Source organism: Thunnus albacares, chromosome 1 (genome assembly GCF_914725855.1).
Source record: "Thunnus albacares chromosome 1, fThuAlb1.1, whole genome shotgun sequence".
Taxonomy (NCBI): Eukaryota; Metazoa; Chordata; class Actinopteri; order Scombriformes; family Scombridae; genus Thunnus; species Thunnus albacares.
The window spans coordinates 19,535,956-19,555,480 of record NC_058106.1 but is presented as its reverse complement, the minus strand read 5'-3'; the positions used below and the strand labels follow the sequence as shown (position 1 = coordinate 19,555,480).

Below are 19,525 nucleotides of genomic sequence, written 5' to 3'. Positions count from 1 at the left end.
TTAAAGAAGGCCCCTTTTCTAAAAAAGTAAACAAACCACACAATAAAACACCTTTTCAAGACTTATTTATTCTCCTACCATCCCAGTGTCACTTTTGATCATCACAGCATTCAGAATCATTGGCTCTCCTGGTACAGACAAGCTAAACATGAGATAAATAAATCAAGTAATGAGCTATTTTGCTTGAAAATCAGTAGTTAAATTCATCTTTTATAAGATGGTTACAAAATTGTTGGCACTTCATTGTATTTTTGGTATTCATGCAAACACCAGACTATGGTGTAATTTTCTACTGTCAGTACCCATCTAGTTAATGCATCTCTGTGAATGGAATTTGAACTGACTTTGGATTATCAACTTTAATTATCTTAGCAGCAGAAATTGTGGCAGTCATCATTTTCAGAATGATAAGGAAAATGGAAAATAAACATCTATTGAAACAAATTTTGAAAAAGCAAAGTATTTAAGAATAGAAAAGTGTGTTGTATCTAGCTTGCTACTTGGTCTATTTATCTTTCCAGTCATCTCACCCAATGCCAATAATTCTGGAGGGCACCGTAAATATTCAGTGAGAGAAGTGCAGTATTTTTATTTAGGCAATTGTCATTACACCACACATTCTTCATTGGGATGGAGAATGTGTGATGGATGGAGCATCGCCTCACCAAAACCCACTTCCACTGCTGAAGTTATTTGCAAGCAATGGAAAACCCTGTCACATTTTCAAGCAACACATTAAGTAATAGCCTCAGCGTGATATTTTGTTTTGAACCGCTCCATTGATTTATGTTTCACGTCATGTCCCGGCATTTTGATGTAAATCTCAGTGTCTGAACTTCATGTGGAAGTTCTGCTCACGCGCAGTGGACACAACTTTTAGTGCTAATCTTACTTTCCAGGCTATTTCCCACCCTGAGAGGCTGTACAGATGGAGGTGCTGTTATTCTGCTGACCTCATACCCTGTCTGTCATTCAAAAACAAAGCTTAAAATCTTCTGGCAGCCCAGAGTGCATTAAGAACCCCTTGCTTGAAAAACACAATCGTTGTGTGTGTGTTTGTGTGTGTGTGTGAGAGAGAGAGAGAGAGAGAGAGAGAAAGAGAGGAGAGGGAGAGAGAAGGAGGGTGTGTGTATTGCACATCTTAAGTTAGAGCACAGTGTCCAGAGTTCAACCTGAACTCGTCTATTCAGCACCATGAAACATTATGTGCGTGCAAGGTGGCAAATTGGGGCCTCTTGGTCCGCTTTGTGTTCTCACTCTGGCTGTGTCTGTCGGCTCTGGGTTTTCTCTCTCTGCGGTCTGGCTGTTTCACATCAGATATCATGGCTGCTTCGGCCTTTCCAGCTTCATTAAGGGCTCTGCGGTGTCTGAATCGCTGTGGTGCTTTCTCTCTCGTGGGGGCTCAACCTTGCTGCAGCGTGTCCAGGAGGGGGAGCGCATGTACCCACCTCTGGGCAGCACAGGCTGATGGGAACCTAGGCACCAGAAACACAATGATTTATGATCAACAGGAGTCCAAAGTCTTTGCAGATATGTGTACAGATGCAGTGTTTTTATGTCATAAGGAAACAGACCCAGAAGAATCACTTTGCATCCCTGTCCCACGCAGAACTAGGGCTTGGAAATACAAATGTCTTAATGTTTATTGGCTTCGGTATGCACAATTCTAAACTTGCTAAAAGCATATTTAAATCTCCAGAGCTCACTCAGCTGTTAAAATGCAACAGAGGCAGTTGCTGCCTGCCTTTATTCTGTCCATTAAGACCATTTACTCACACTTTTAGGTATTTTTTGAAGAATGGAAGAGGGAAAGTGATCTGCTTGGGTGGGGTAAGAAACTGTCTTATCTTATTTGATAAGTCTTATTTTAGGCATCTGAAATGATCCACAGAAGGAATATTCCTCACACAAACTTCTTTGTTTAAACCAGTAAACATCCATTCATAAATACTCTCACTGCCGCAACTTTGCCACATCAACTCTTTCTTCTGTTATATTTTAGCCATACAGAGAAAGAGTTTTCCAGTTTTGTAGCCATTGCCACTTCACACCACTTGGTGGTGATGTCCAACCTATCAGGAAGACAACAAGGCAGCAGAAGGAATGACTGATAGAGAGCTGACAACTCACTCTGACCTTTCACTGCCCATATCACTCTCATGTTAGGGCTCTTAAGTGAACGTCATACTCAGTACCTGGCTTATAAATCTCCCCAAAGCTACATCCATTTTCTCAGACACATTAGAGACAGAGAGAGAGAGAGAAATGGCGGAGGGAGAAAGACATATTGATCTCAGAAGATTGATGGTGTCTCTGCTGGATTTTAATGAGTAGGACGGCAATATGCTGGGAAGAGTCTGCTGCAGAAAGCGCCACAAACACCCAACTGCTTTAAATGTAGTTAAATAAATGTGTACCCGCAATGTGTACATACTCCATTTACATGAATGTGTGAGTGTGTGCATAATGGGCATCTTTTTTTCCATTCCTTGTGTGCATTGTTCAGATGTCTGTTGACCTGTTTCTGCCCTGATATCTGATTAAAAGACTGATGAACATGAATTGAAACACACTCATAGGAATGTCTGCACACCTGAGAGGTCACATAAAGTAATTACATACCTCTGCACAACATAAATAGATTTTCCCCTTTCTTTCTTTCTCCTCCCCTTTGTCTCCCTCTCTCTTGCTGTCACATAGCATACCCTGAGCTATGGGGTATTGTGCAGTAGTCCTTCTGTGCTGCTGGCTAGCAGCCATTAGATTCTTCAGTCAGCGTGTTGCTGCATAACTTACTGCTCATGAAACACAAAACTCTCCTACAGAAAACCTGTGAAGGCACAAGGAAAACTGTTGCAGAACACCAAATGTGTGTTTATATGTGCACATGTACTGTAAAGGCAAACACATATGTGATGACACCCTTTTCTTTCACTCTATTTAAGGGAAACAATACCCAGTTCATCTATGCATGATAATCCTAGCACAGCTCAATCAGTCGCTGTGAACTGGGGTGAGTATTTTTTAAAGATAACCTGTAGTGTGATGCAGAGTCTGGAGCTGCCCTGAAGGAACTGAGTTGGGCTGGAATCTGACCTTTTACATTCAACAGAGCTTTTATAGTGGATATATGAATGTGTTCTCCTGTTCCTAAGGGGTAAATCATGAAGTTCTTGCAGCACTGCTCTCTATGGGCTGAAATTTTACATCATGTTTCAAGTACAGCCACATCCCAAGCAGTGATGTCACTGCAGGTGTTGTATCAATGACAGCAAACAGGAAACACCTGCTTAGACATCACTGTTGAGGGTAGCCCTCTGCATTTTTACTTGTTTGTTGTGAAGTTTTGTTGCAGTTTGTGACATGAAACATAACTTGTCAGAGATGGGACCTACATGTCTCACGGGTCTATATAAGGCAATTAAACAATATCATCAAATGATTTGAGAGTGACAAATATAATGCTATGGGGAAAAAACTATGGACGGACAATTAATTTAATGAGCTTTCTTTAAAATGTAATTGTTCTGTCTATTCCTGCTTCCTATTTTCTGTGTCACTTCATCCCTCCATACGTCTACTAAAGAAATCTTTAGCCAAGTCAACAAATCTAACAAATATCTTCTCTAAAACACGACTCACATTACATGGACATGAAAAAAGTAAACAAGAAAAAAACATGATAGGTTGTACTGCAATGTCATCAGTTAAAATCCTGTTACTGACTCCAATGAAAGAATAGGAGGCCAAAGCTATGCCTGTGGTAGTTTTTCAGGGATGTGGGTAAACTTTATGGTTCATCAAGCTCATTTGAGAGTAAAACAAAGAGCAAACCAATTCGACAAAGTCAGCCTTTTGTTCTGTATCTCTGTAGCTGCTCTAGAAAGAGACGCATGACGAAACACTAATTGCTGTATGTTCTCGGCTCTCTGGATTAAAGCTATGAAGAACAATTGAACAACGTTCGCTAATTTTGGTAGAACTATCCGTGTAAATATGGCTTTAAGCTACCGAAGAGCAGGAAGTAAAAAAGAAGAACATGGGAATAGAGGAATGGAAACGGGAAAAGAGAGACAGCAGAGTAAACAAAACAAACGAGACATAAGCATCTATAAATAATGTGTTAGTGTAGTTACTCAGATTATGATAACTGTTTAAATGGCTTTTGAAAGAACAGGCCTTGTTTCCAGCAGGGAAAACTGAATTATTCAGAAACCTACATTTAGCATGAACTCACTCACCCACCTTCTTCTCCCCTCTCCTCTCTCCTCTTTGCTTGCTTTAACCTCTCCCTCAACTCTTACATGCCCTCCACACACTGGCACACACTCAGCAGTTTCCCACCAAGTCTTATGCTCACACAGCTCAATACTAGCTGACCCACATTTGCTATGCTAACTTTGGCACAAATTAATTATATTTCTGTCCTTCTCTTTCTCCCTCACCCTGAACTCACTGATGACTTTATGAACACACCCAACCCTTCCCATCTTTGTTCTGTTACCAGCTTACTGTCTTTATATTGCCTTTGTCACACAGTTTTCAGTATGTCAGTATAGCTAATAGCTTTATCAGAGTTGTTTAAGAGTTATCAATAATTGCCCTGCATGAAATCTGAGGGTTGAATGATGAGGAAGGTTTTAGGGAATCCAGATGCAACAGAACAGCTGGTCCTCACAGCTGAGATTTGTGCAATAAGTCGATGTTTGCATAAATCCTTTTTTGCACACACACACACACACACACACACACACACACACACACACACACACACACCACTGTCATTCACAAATGACAAAAAGAAAGATGTGCTGGAGACACAAATCTGGCAACCAAAAAGGGCCGTAAGGTGGAAAACAAATTAAGTAAACAGATGTTACTGTCTCATCTGCACACTATTAAAATGATGTCTGATAGACTCTTTTATCCAGAAATGACTTACAGCACTAAAACTCCATGCATTGTTTGCACATTCAGCCCCAGCGGTATTCAAAGCACTGACCCTGGCAGTCTTGCAGGCAGTCCTGGCGACATTCACGAACATTTGGCATCTGTCAAGTTCACAGTATGTGTTGACACCACCTTAGCTGCACTGTTTTTGCTGGGTCTCACAACAAAAACAGCTTGCCCTTCCTGCTCAGCCTCAATAATTATAAGCACAAGGAAACATGTACAGGCAGCTAAGTTTATAGTCTTTCAGTCTATTTTCTGTAAAATCCTGTGCAGCTTTACATGCAGAACACTTTGCAGTTGTTTTAGTGTCTGCATGCTTCTGCTTAAAAGCACCTTCAGCCATCTGTGACTGCATCTATCTTGGAATATTATCCTTTTTTTGTACACACCATATCTGAGGCAGACATTGGCAATAAAGGATAAAGGCAAGCAGAGAGATGCAGATAGAAGGAGAGGTGCTTAATGGTTCTGTGTGGTAAAATGAGAGGTATTTGGAGGCAAGATGAAGAAAGATACTGCACAAAGTTATACATCTTAAGTCTAACGGTTAAGGACTTTCAACAAAGAAAAAATGTTTGCCGCATTCTCAGATGGCTGATCTATTTTTATTCATGATTTATATACATACAGATAAGGATACAAGAGTGAATGACACACTGATCTTCGTGAGGTTGCCAATTGCATAAATTAACAATAAAAACAGATCACTCATCTGAATATGTCATTCTGAATAAACAAACATTTAATCATTGTTTGGTTTTTATTTTTCTCACAGATCTTCAGCTGTGTAAATTAAATCATTGAATATCATAAGAGTGTTATACAGCTGTCCATCCCTTGACAGCAGGACTTTATCTTGATTGGAAGAGAGCAGAGCAGCGGATGTGAGATGTTGGACTGGAAGTCTCTTGGCTGTTGCATCTCCTGCACCTGTACTTTCTGGCTACTGAAATGCAGCTGTGGCCTGTGATTGATAAAGGCTGGAAAAACTTGGTGTTTTGGTGTTGGAGATGAGAACGGAAGAGGGGGGACAAGTTAACTATTCTGCACAGTTGTGGGAAGATGGATTTATATTATGAGGGGGAGTAGAGTGAGAGTGAAGAGGTAAAAAGACACAGACTAAGGTGATGTTGTACAATAGAGACATTTTCTGATCTGTTGTTTGAAGGCGTAGGTTTTGCCTTGAAAAAAGTCTTTGTGCTAGTGCCTTGGTGTAGCTCAGTTGGTGCTCTAGACAATGCACCTCTTTTCACTAAGAAACAAAGAAAATGTTTAATTTTTTGCACACATGATTGTCCTCTGCAGTAAATGCTGCACAACATCTTCAATTTAAAGAATTGGCTGTAGAGTTGCAGACAGCAGCTGTAGCACAGATGGCCCACTGGGACAATAACTCACACTTAACAGGCTGTGCCATGATATGAAACATTAGTAATAGACAGTAAAAAGAAGGAAGGGAGGGGAAAGATGTTGTTGAAGAACAGGGTAATGATATAATATGAAATCTGGGAGAAAAAGAGTGAAAGCAACATGTAGAAAGAAAGAGGAAAAACCCTGTTTTATAATGTTTTAAACGGAGGTCCTGGCTGTCTCTCATTGGAGTTGTAAGTATGTCTGACTACACAAAATCTGCTTTGTCCAGCATGGTCTGTTTCAATGGATTTAAACAGTGGAGTCTGTTTTTCATGCCTGCATATACACGTCAACCTTCACCATTTGTATCTCTGTGAAGTCACTGTCACCATGGTACCACTACATCTGTTTTGAACCTATTACGTATTCTCAGCTAAACAATTATGTGAATTGGTTAAACCCCCAGTTAACAAAAGTATCACAACTGAAAGTCTGACATTTTGGTCAAGAAAAAAAGTTGATGTTTTAAATATTTCGACCAGCACTACCAATGCACAGAATTTACTATTATTTGTAAGACATTATCTAAACTGTGAGCTGGCATGAAACCCTGTGTGCCTGCTGAGAGGCAGGATTGTTGCAGGAGAGAGTTCACTGTCTGCATGCAGGATGAGGCACCCAGGTCATAAATAAAACATGGGAAAGATTTCTTGCTTCCTTTAGCAAACAGGGAGAAAGATGGACTGGCCTTTATCCTGTACCTCTGCTGTGACACACATGCAGGGTGAACTGTCTCACCTTTTAATATGCATATATGCAACTGCATTTGATTAATTTGGATTGTATGCGACTAGTCCAGTGCTATCAGATGAACACAACATTGTTTCCTTTCATTTCTACTTTTCAGATTGAAAGAATTCCCAGTTCTCAGAGTTAGTACTTTTATGTATATAAGATAGTTTCTCATAAGAATCTTAACAGTGTCAAATTTGAGCAGTATGAAAATGACTTTTCTCCTTTAGAGACTCATCTTTGATGAGTCTCTAAAGGAGTCACATGATGTATCATATCATTATGGTTCAGCAGGCCCTCTAAGAACCCTGCTGGGTTACAATGATTTGAAACTCTCTCCTAAATGTACACACACACTTAAAAACAAATACAGTAAACAAGAAAAGCATCATGTGAACCTCAAGTTTATACAGTGTACTGTATGTAGATACAGACTGGGAGAAATATTCTACTCCCCTCAGGATAATGAGCGTTACCAAATTCAGAATTATTGTTACATGTTTTCATTTGCAGACAAGACATTTTAATTTCTAAAAAAATCACTGAGTTGAGTTGATGGGCGGCAGGGGCAAAATTAAATTTGAGAAATGCATCCCTCAACAACCAAATAGTTTGTGTAACATACTGACTCTGCCAGGCTTATTCAAATGAAGCTAAAGGGCAGAGGATTGCCAAGAAAATATCATGCAAGAAAAAGAAATTGTTTCTTATTATTCCTGTTTGCAGTCAGATAAATGAAAATCTACACATGGGCCATGGAACAGCACATCTGTCTGCACATCTTAAAAGGGGAACTCCTCCAATTTTACACATCATACTGCATATTTGAGGAAAGTTGTATATGTTTTGTTGCTTCAAAGGAAGATGTGTGAAGTCTGATAAATGAATTTTATGAAAATGCATGAATGAATCAATTGATGTGACTTGAGGCAACATCAGTTGATGCTTAAGACTACAAATTTGAAAATGAAAAAAATCTGGGGGTGTGAAGTTAGTAAGAAGTGAGGTTTACCAGACCTCTGTAACCCGTTCCTCATCTGTGCTTGAGGCTAGTGGTTCTAGGTTCCATTAGCTGTTATTAGCATAACACCCAAATCTGTGCAGTTGGGTGAGTCAAGTCAAATTGCATTGTGAATAATGTAGGAGCCAGGTTTTGACAAGGAAGAGGGATGCATGGAATAAAAAAGAAGATATCTCTGGTTCTGATGCATCAACTTTGATTTTTTTTTTTTAAATCTGACCATTGAATGTTATAGGAGTGCAATTCTAAATCAGTGGTGTACTCTTTTTACAACACACTTTAAATGTGAAGTTTACTGGTCTATGCGTACACATTGTTTATATCTTTGTGACTGATGGCTTACTGTACAAGTCAAAAGTCACTAAGAATGTAAAATACAATTTTATCTTAAAGTTTCAATTTTATATTTTTTGCACAAACCTTGAGTGAATCAAGATGTTGTTTTTGCAATGAAAGACGTCCCCCTTTCCTTTATTTTCCAGTTATTCTTGCTTATTGTAAACATATGCATTTAATTTTTAGCAGAACTTACCTGCTGGGGACTCGTTGTGGTTCTCCTCATCAGAGTCAGCAAAAACCTCAGCAAGCTCCTGGTCAGACATGTCAGTCAGCTCAGTCAGATCCAGGAGGTCAAAGTGCACTTCCAAAGAAGACACACTACTCAGGGGTTCTAGGTGGCAGAGAGAGAGAGAGAGAGAGAGAGACAGAGAGAGAGAGCATGCTTTTCAGTCTGGGGGAGAAGTTGAGAGATTAAAATGATCCACTCATATTTGCTGACATTGCAGAAGAGCAGTTGCTCTTTTAAAAGAAGTGAAGGATAAACTGCATATGGTGTGAACACAGAGCTCCTCAGCCCATCGTGTAATGCTGCTCTTGAATCTCCATTGTACTCAAGCAGATCAATAGCTGGCTCTTGCAGTTCTATTGTAAAATCGATTTCAACGAAGAACCAATTTACTCTTTTATCCAGTTTTATCTGTACATCTCTTGTAAAGCCAAGTGCTGTCTACTTCAGAAATATTTCAGACACGGTGGGTTTCTTTAATCTCCCTCTAAGCTTGACGCTGTAGTCACTGAGTGTCTCTTTTTCACGTGACACATGTGTGTTAACACGGGCAGTGACTGAAAAAATGAAACAAGAGCTCAAGTGTGGGGATGAAAATAGGATATATAGCGAGTTCCCTGATGCATTGTGATCCCCATTTTTCTCCTGAGCGTGTAGCACCTGTTCATTTCTGCACAAGCCTCTGATTCCTCAGCAGGAGTCACTACTGCTGCACAGGGTCACGTTCACATGCGCTGGGCATCAACGTGCCAGGTTCAGCATTCTAGTCAGGCTGCCTCCAAATCTGAAATGTTTTATGTAATATATGTAAAGTGAAATTTATTCAAAAACTAGAATCCAAGTATATCTGCTTGACTCAGCATCATGCAAGTTAGGAACCGATTCTGTGTAATAGAGCTGAACTAATCTACCATTACAGTGAGAAAAATGTTTAGAGACCGTACCGAGGCAGACAGAAGTGTGTTTGTACTTCCTTATGAATCAGTGGATGTCTTCCTGCCATGCAACGTCAAGTCTGAAAGAAACACTTCACTTGCTGTTTGTGGGCGTGACTTTGTGAAAAAAACAGTGGGTTGCAAGACATGTTGAAGGCTATTATTACCCCATTTGCGTGCCAGTTTCCAGGCTGTTTAAGACAAAGCTTCAGGCTGAAGTAGAGCTCACTCCCTTACTGCTCTTTGTCTGCTATTACATTTAATTGTCTGCATCATTGATTTAAAGAAGAGTAATCATCAGCGGCTGGTAATGGTGCTATGTTTAAGATAGATAGATTCAACACCAGGAATGCCGGGAGACACAAGGAATGAGAAATAAGGAGGCAGTGACTATGTGAGAATACAGATAAGAACCATTAAAACTGGACCAAAGTGTTGCTGTAGCTTGATGTCCTGATGAACCACCTTTAGATGAAAGTGATCAGGAAAAACAAAAAGATTCATTTCACCTCTCCTCTATTTCACCCCAAAACCATCTGCTCTACTAAAAACCTACTGTCCTGTTTATTTTTACTGTCATGTTCAAAACCAGGACTGGGTCACACACTCGCCCTGACCCGTGACAAGCATGAATATTTACAAAGACAGTGGCCCAGCATAAAAGTTACAAATATAATGGACAGGCTATTAAATTTACATATATTGTCATTCATATGGAAAGAGAGAAACATAGTGACAGAGATGACAGCAAAGATGTGAAAGAAGACCAAGAAAACTGAGGAGGCAAAAATGAAAAGATTGCAGGTAACTGAACTGTGGGATTCCTCAGGGCTCTACTTCAGGTCCCATCCTTTTGTGCCCCTAGATGTTCCAACTTGGAAATGTTATAGCAAACAAATATACATTTGTATATATGTTGTTTTCCGCTAAATTCCACATTAAAATGAAACCATGTACATTTAAGAATTGCCTTGCAGACATCAAATGTTGGATGTCTAAGAACATCTTGAAAACAAATCAGTATTTATTCTATTTCTCTTCAGGTCCTGGAATCTTGATTGTCTGTTCTTCAACATAAAGCTGTTGGCATGAAACCAAAAGATGTTTTTTTATGTCATCATCCATGTTATTACATGTTCTTGTTTAAATTTGGGGATTTGGACTCTTTATCTATCTATCTCTATCAATCTATCACTGTTTCAGTCACATGTGATTTAGAGTCCAGCAGTTAAACAAGATTTGAACCATTTTTTGAAACAAAGAAACCAAATCTTCCAGGTTCAACTCTAGTCACCAGTTTGATATAGAATGATTTTGTGATTTTACTGATCAGTCACAGTTAATTTTGTCACCCTGATACATTGCAGATATCCAAGTTCTGTATATGGAAAGATCTGCCTCAGAAAATGACATAATATCACTGTTGAAATCACAAAGGATGTATAGTATTATATCATTGGAGACTCTAGAGCTACACATAGCTTCAATAAAGGGTTAAACTAGCTAACCAGGTTCCATCCTCACATCATTGACCACTTCACCACATGTAATTAAATGGCAGCACAGGAAATGGGCAGGATCAGCAGTAAGCAGTGAGAACTATTTCACACCCAAAGCTTTGGCCAATGTCTGCTGTCTGATAGTGACTGTGGTTGTTTATATTTGTTGGAAAAAGTAAATACTGCAATATGCAAACATTGCTTGGCAAGAGAAAATAGAAATAGTTTTAAAAAAAATTAATTTCATATTTCCCATCACTTCAGATTGTTTCTTTGCTTGTAAATATAGTTAACATTTCCCACAGTCTGGAAGGTGCTTCCTTAGAGCCTTTCAGTATTTTTAAAATCCCTTTTTAGGGGGAGTGAAAAAAACTGGAGAAAGTGAAACAGCGAGGTTGGAAATAATGGAGAAGGATGAGGATGAAAGAAAAGAAAATAGAAGAAATGAAACAATGTAAGATTGAGGAATGACATAAGCGCATTGTGTAAAACAAAACACTCTCTACATTATATTCTGCCATTATTTTCAACTGGTTTCCCATTCTGCTGTGCTTGTTTTTTAATCCACCTTCCCCCCATCTCTTTTTTTTTCTCTCCCACACCCTTTCTCCTTGAATAATTGATCAGTGCGTTTTCTCTCCCAGGCAGACAGACTGAAACAACTGCCTCCATCTCAAAGGCCAATCACAGGAGCTGCGAGACGCTGGTAGGGAGGGCTGGCAATAGAGAATTCACACTGAGACTCTCAAAAAGAAAAGAAAAACCAGAGGATTTTGCGCCTAAAGCAGAAAGATGATGTAAAAGACCACTACCTCTTCTTGCAGAAGCATGCAGCTTGACAGCCTGTAAAGCCTAATTTGTGTGTGTTGATCCATTTGACTCCTTCTTGACATATTCTAATTTTTGTCAACATGCCCTTAATCTCACACTTTATATTCATGCCTTTGTAGTTAATGTGTGTGAAATAAAGCTCCCTTTAATTCACTGAAAGTAATGTGATGTTTCCTTTCATTCAGAAAATTACAGTGAGAAAAATAATTGTTTGCATATTGTAAATTTTATGTTCTATTTAAAAAATCCTGTTATTTTTTTCTTTCCTTTCCTCTCTCAGCATGTGAGAAAGACGGATTCAACTGGAGGAACAAAAAGAGTAGAATAGGGAGGATGGGTATAAGGGAGGAGTTCACATTTGGGAGAAGGGATAAGAGAGGAGAGGGGATGTGCCTTGCATGCTGGATCTGGGTAATCCCCTTTCTTCTCTACCCTGAGGTCATCAGTCCGGCCTGAACAGCTGGCAATGATGAGTGAGCTGTGGTTGAATGAGGATGGGTGAGACAAGGCTAAGCCATTGAGGTAGGATGTTAAACACGTAATGCCAAAAAAATATCTCAACTAAACTATAAAATTAACTCTCTGTAAGTGTTTTTTTCCCCACAGTGATTAAGCACACAGGCACTTGTCCACACACCATTTCACAGTTTTAATCATAAACATTCTAATTGGGTGCAATTATTTCCTGTTGCATTCTTTACTAATCACTAAACAGCTGACAGGAAATGAGCCATACTTAAGTTTTTTTGCATCCCTAATTTTTCTTTTCTTCCTGGTTTCTGCAATTCAAGATCAATACAAACAGATTTCACACTTTTTCAAACTACTCTACATTTTACCCCACATTTCTTATCTTAAATTCCTGAAGATCCACCCTATCAGAATAACAAATTCAATTTCTCTACACTGCAGTAGATATGGGTTTGTACTGCAGTAGATATGAGTTTGTATACTGTATATGTGCGCATATCTGTACTGCATGTTCTTTTTTTTAAGTGATTCATCTTCCATGACAAAACTGACAACCTGCTCTTTTCTGGGATAAGATTTTTGTTTTTTAGAGTAGGCTGTTGGCTCCAGGCTTCTAAAAAATAAATGTTGCAGATGACTCAGGAGCCATTATGGTCCACCTTTAGGAGATAAAACTGCAGCACTAGGAAGGAAGTTTGTTGCTGTGCCATTAAGGATAAAGCTGTAGCGTGGCTCTGAGATAAAACCTTAAATAAATAGTCTCCATAAAATGCAAAAAACAGGTAGAGTATTGAATATGACCCCTGATTTCTTGATGATATGGCTGACAATTAATGTAAAAAAGAACATTGATCATTATGTTGAAATCATGTTTTTTCAGGATGGGATTTTAAAAGCATGTTGTAAATATTTACAACTTTAACTCTCTTTCTGTGTGTTGGTCTTGCTCTCTATTCATCTACCTTTATAGCTCTAGCCAGGTGGCATGACTAGTTAGCGGTTCACATTAAAGCACAGAAACACAGACATTAGCCTCTGGATGAGCTGTCTCTCTGAAAAAGTGTTTAGTTAGTGAAGCAGATAAAGGCGGCCTTGTCACTCATGTAGCCCCAGTATCCGTCTCTGTGTGTTTATGTGCCCTGGGCTCTGAGTCTGGCACGTACAGGGAAGCCTCTGTATGGGACTGATGCACAAAGAGTCCTTTCAGCCGAGGCTGTGGTGCAGCGATCTTTGAGAATGTGGGATCAGAATACCTAAAATAGGCGATGATCATTCAGTGTAGAATCTGCAGATAAACCTGAACTGTACCAGATACTGTCTGGTCCAGAATTATATGTGTGCAATGTGTGTGTGTAAGTAAGATGTTAATGGTCCTTTAGAGGCACTTACTATTGATCAGGCATCTTTCTTATGGCATTTTCCAACTATTATTAACCTGTATCCCCTTTTCACCACCAATTAATATTCATCACTACTTCACATTCTTAATAGCTTTCTTTTCTTTACTTCCTCCCCCACCCGATACTTACGTCTCTTCTCAGTGATGTGCAGCAGACTAGCTGTGTGCCCTGACAGGCCGCCCTCCTCCTCCCCTGCTGTGTGCTGGAACAACTCCTTGGATAGGTCGGTTGAGCTGGAGGGCTTCAGCAGCTTCTGGATATCTTTATTGGGCTCTAGTAACACATACAGACACAGAGAGTTAAAGGGAGTAAAATGATAAAGAGATAGATTTATTTATAATAGGTTTTTGTATTTTTATTGAAAGATTAACACAAGACAGTTAAAGGCATCAAAACAGTGCAAAATAACAAGTCTACAGTTATGTACAGTGATTATACTCCATGTATAACCACAATTGTGTTTTCCCTACAGTAGGTAACTGCATCACCTGTCCACTGTAATGTTTTAATAACTCAACTGTCTACTACACATTCTGTACACCACTGATAAGGCTATACATGTCTTCACAGCCCCCCTTCTTCTGTCTGTTAGAAATAGGATTGAAAAGTATTACAGATTTGTGATTCCTTGAAATTAGTCTACTTGGCCATGTGAAGACATCTAATTCAATGTGTTACAGCCTGGTCATGCTCCTTATTCAAGCTAGCTGAAATACATCTCAAACATCCATTCAAAATAGAAAACAAGTTCACACAGGCTGTTAACAACTCTGGAAATAGAAGATACTTAAAATAGCACACCCTCAAATACAGTTTGCACAAACTCTAAATTGGTTAAACCTGATGAAGGTTAAATGCCTGCCTGAGTATGTGATGAGGCTGAGTGGAAAGGACAAGAGTACAAGAAGTACAAAATTTAGTTGAAAGAATATAGAAAAATATAAATTGCAATATAAATTACTTTCCGAACACTAATTTCCAAATTGCATGAGGCTGAAGTGATATGATTACAAACTATTCTGTTGCTATACATCAGGGATGTTGTGGACTAGTACAAACTCCCCCCTCCCAAAAAAAATGATACTTTTTTTTCCAGGGAAAAATCACAGAAAAAAGAAAATCCATGCAAAAACCACACTTGTGTTATCTGAGCAACATTTATCAAAAATTACAGCAGGATGGCTTTTTAATGACAGCATGCGGAGCTGATAGATAGGGAGTGTGGGAGTGGCAGCTTCCTGATGGGCCTCACCAGATGGCTGGTACCATTTCTACTCGCAGTATGCTCCTAGACAGTTGAATTTCTCCTATCAGATGAAATGTGTGTTACAGCAAAGGCCAGGCCAGAACATGATGGATTCTGATTTCACCACGAGAAGCCAAGTGTTCATTGCTGACTATTGACTGATTGCTCCACAGAGAAGCCGCACAAACGGAAAGACTATAGCGTTACCTCTGCTGTTATAATGAAATGTTTGTTCAATATTTAGACTGTCTGCCAGCAGCTTTGGTTTCCATTTCCATCGGCAAACCCTCATTCTGGAAATCATCCTGAATTACTGTTCCTGATCTTTCCACCATCACTATGAAGCAGTTTAACATAACAGCATATGCATCCATCCATTCAAGCTCTATTCTTATCCCAATTAGTTTTTTTCCAGCCTAATCTCTACACAAGAGTTGGCTGTTGGAGTTGCACTATGTTCAGATTCATCAAACAGATTTTCCACGTTTTTTAATGAGCTATTTTTGTTCTATGGGTAAGGGCTTTACTGTATGTCATATAAAGAAATGACTGGTTTCAGTGACTCATAAACAGATATACTGTATGTACCGTCCAAGACATGTTCATACTAGACTTGAGTCAGACACAAACCTAAAATGCATCTCTCAGGATCATCTGCTATACTGATTTTTGCTGCTCTGACTATTTTGTGCAACCATGTATGTTCATATGTTTAGTATTTTGGTGGAAGATGAATCTGGCTCTCAGTCAGGATGTTAATCAGTGACAGAAGAGAAGAGCTTTCCAAAAAAGTCACAGTATTATCTGCATGTAAAGGGAGACAAGTTTACACAGATGGGATGATGTAGCCACCACCTGCCAAATCAGCTGTAAAGAAGCATGAGTAAACAACTAGAATGTGAGTTACTGCTGGTAAAAGACAGTCAGGTATCACAAATATGGCAATTTCAGGTGATGGCTGACCCTGTCTCGAGCTGTCAGCCATGACTTTCTGTGAATCAACTAAACCTAGAAGACAGATGGAGAGAGATAAAGCGAGGAGGAGGGGGGGGGGGGGGGGGGGGGGGGTGTCTGAAAATGAAGGACTATACTAAAAGTGGACTCAAACTAAGTGTCTCAGTTGAATAAATCAATCATCGTTTGACTATCTAGTGCAGGCAGGAGGAATTAATATGCTCTCTCAACACCCTTTTCATCAGGTCATTGTGCTAGATCATTTCTCTGTCTTGTGTCCTTAATAGCAATGTTTTTGTTTTATTTTACAGTTTCTCTGCTATGAGAGGTTTATATATGTAGTTCTCCAGAAACAGCATCAAAAATTATGAAAATAAGGTTCAGTCAAGACCTCATGTTGACCCCAGAATTAACTTTCCCATATGTTTACAGTGTTTTTGCTGCATTCTCTATCAGTGTTAATTACAATGGTCACAGGTACAGCTGGAAATGATCCATCTACTGCTAGTTTCTTATTTCAGGATGTCTGTTGATTAAGACTGGTTGCTGTTTCTGCCACAGTGCCAACACTGCTATCTCAAAGTCACACTTTTTGACTCAGTCCCATGATAGATAATGATGTTTGGTCTAATTTAATTTCATCTTGGGAAACAAATAATATCTCAATTTGTCATGGGCAAGATAAAAATTTCCCCATTAAAAAAGACTATTAGTCTGAGTATTTGCTGACAGCGCAGCTTGCAGAGGCTGCAGAGCCATTGTTTTACCCCAGTGTACTATGCAGTAAAAAAAACTGTTTTAATAGTGGTTGACTGTAGATGTAGGGGAAACTAATGTTAATGTACATACTAAAGTACACTTTACTACTTTATCTCACTTTACGTAATGCATATTATTTTTATAAATCACAGATGCTTTTATAATCTCTCCTATATCGGCATGAAACCTAACAATACTTTGTGTATCACCCCTATGATCTCAATAATGTTTAGTTGTTGCAGTGCAATGGTGGCATTGTGTGATGCCACCATACTGCAGGCTTCTCTGGATGGCCTTTACACAAAGGCCATGTGTCCACTATTGTACTGCAATTTGTATTTCATCAGTTCAGATTTTACATGACTGACCTATTATGTGTGGACATAAAAAGACTTGTACTGCTAAGCAATAGATTAAACAAGAAACTTGCATCTTTGGGAATGAAACCTCAGCAACTGGATCCAGAATGAGGACAATGATCACAGATAGTGTACTGGTGCACTGCTATATGTAATCCAAACATATATCAGTGACTAACTCTTGACTAGACCTTTAGAAAAAGGTAGTGACATGAATCAAAAGCTCCTCTGACAAACAGTATTCAGGGAAGCTGTAGTCCAGCCATATAGAAAGTGTCTATCCAGTTATTCACACCATGAATATATTAAAAAAGACAGGAAATTCACAGCACAAGACAAAGGTACTCTACAAAAGCCATGCCCATGTAATGTAACATACACCATAGCAAAGAGAAAAGACAGAACAATAAATGGGTCTTACCTGGGCTCCCTGCCCCTCCCTGTGCCTCCATGCAGCTCAGCCGAGAGTGTCCTGCTGTTCACCACACCAGCATCGGAGAGTGGAGGAGACAAACAGGGAGGGAAGAAGGGAGAGGCAAAGGGAGAGTGTGTCTGTGTGTGAGACTGTGTGTGTGGGGTGTGTGCAGAGAAAGAGAGAGAGAGAGAGAGAGAGAGAGAAGAAGGGAGGGGGAGTGGGTAGACAGAGCGAGACCTCAGCTCTCCAAAGACTCTGCTCCTCCTTCTCTTTTTGTCCTTCGTTGTTCTAGATTTCCAAACCAAGTGATGTTGATTTCTCAGCTCGAACCGTCCACCTGCCCTGCTCTGCCATCAGAGCTGTCTGAGAGCTGCACTGCCTCACAGAGCGAGTCCACCACAGAGAGGGAGGTCTGGGAATAGCGGCATCACTGAATATGTCTAAGCCACTTGGTTTAGTAAGCGCAGCATTGTGACTTGGCTTGGTATGTACAGAATACACACAGAGAGAGATCCACAGCAAAAGAGGGAGAGAGAGAGACAGAAAGGGAGGGAGGCAGCTGGCACCCTGCCCAGACTGAGAGACAGAGAATGGGGTATCAGGGAGGGTTATGGATCACTGGAGGGAGGAAATTGTGTGTTCGTTTGTGTGTGTGTGTGTGTGTGTGTGTGTGTGTGTGTGTGTGTGTGAGAGAGAGAGTAATGTGTGTGTGCATGCGTGTAGCATAACAATGTGTGGATATACTTGTAGGCAAGTTATTGAACTTGATGATGGGTCAGTTCATGTCAAATATACACAGCTCATGTCTAGGCTCATGATGAAGGGATTTCTGTCAGTTTACACAGTTTTGCTCCTCAAGGACTTACATTGGTGTGTGCTATTTTGAAAAGTCATGACAGATCAGGAATACACGTATCATGGACTTACTTGCCTATGATATTTGATAAAACTCTGAATCCCACCCGTTCAGAAAAGCAGGAAATGGTGCCTCTTTCTTCTGAGGAGAATCTGTTAGTAGAGCTCGCCCTCTGGTGGCAGGATCTGACTCTTCAGGTAATCATGTAAAAACACAAAATTAAACTCCATCAGCTGAGTGGACTCACAGCACACTGTCCACTTTAATGAGAGTCCACTACTAATAGCTGTACAAGAAAACAGAAACAACTATAACAAAAATATTTTCTAGTTTGAAAATATTATCAAAAGCCCTTGAAATAAATGCTATAGATTAATTAGATAACTTTATTCATCTCCAGAGGGAAAAATAGTTTGGTCAGACAGGTCACAGCAGACAACATACAAATGACATGAGCCAGTGGTAGTAAGTTGTAGCTTAGTAGTAGCCGAACAGTAACACAAATTAACACATATTCCAAGAGGACATTAGTGTCGCTCAGGAGGCAGCCAAATAACTAAACTAAAAAACAAAATACAATCAGTCAGTTAATAAATAGGCTTAAAAGGCCAAATACATGTGATGCACCTAAAAAAGGGGGAGCTATAAAATAGGAAATAAGTATGAGATGAAACTTTAAAAATGAATAGCTGAATAACTGAATAGCTGTAAAACATTTACAGCTGTGGCCACAAAAAAGTTTATTGTACTGTGAAGCGTCTTGGATCAGTAAGACTTCACTCAACGCACTTTTTAAACAACTAAAACACTAAACAGGGGATGACCTTCGAACTTAATTATGGTTTGAATTCTTTCCTCCAAAATTGCCTATTCATTCACAGTTTATACATTTAAAACTAGTTTTTAGAGGTTGATCGTGGGTTTATGGGTTTCTTTTAAAATGGAGAGATCCCAGAGCCCTGAATCATGTTCATGTGTGGTGCTTTGCCCATGTGCTCATCATAGTTAGGACTGAAACATAGATTTTGTTTCAAAGATGGTAAAGACAGAAGGGTGTTGTGATATTTTACACATTACACCAGGTTATGGTTGGTTAATGCTGTAAACTACCATCAG

At 39.5% G+C, this 19,525-nt stretch overlaps 1 protein-coding gene across 1 annotated transcript; it reads right to left on the bottom strand.

Moving 5' to 3' along the window:
- Positions 1 to 48: 48 nt before the first annotated feature.
- Positions 49 to 18,135, bottom strand: dbndd1 (dysbindin domain containing 1). Its single transcript, XM_044347790.1, has 4 exons — positions 17,560 to 18,135; positions 13,950 to 14,093; positions 8,652 to 8,789; positions 49 to 1,475 (listed from the first exon to the last, which is right to left on the bottom strand). The coding sequence occupies exons 1-4, from the start codon at positions 17,588 to 17,590 to the stop codon at positions 1,321 to 1,323; spliced, it is 468 nt and encodes a 155-aa protein (XP_044203725.1). The 5' UTR covers positions 17,591 to 18,135; the 3' UTR covers positions 49 to 1,320.
- Positions 18,136 to 19,525: the final 1,390 nt, after the last annotated feature.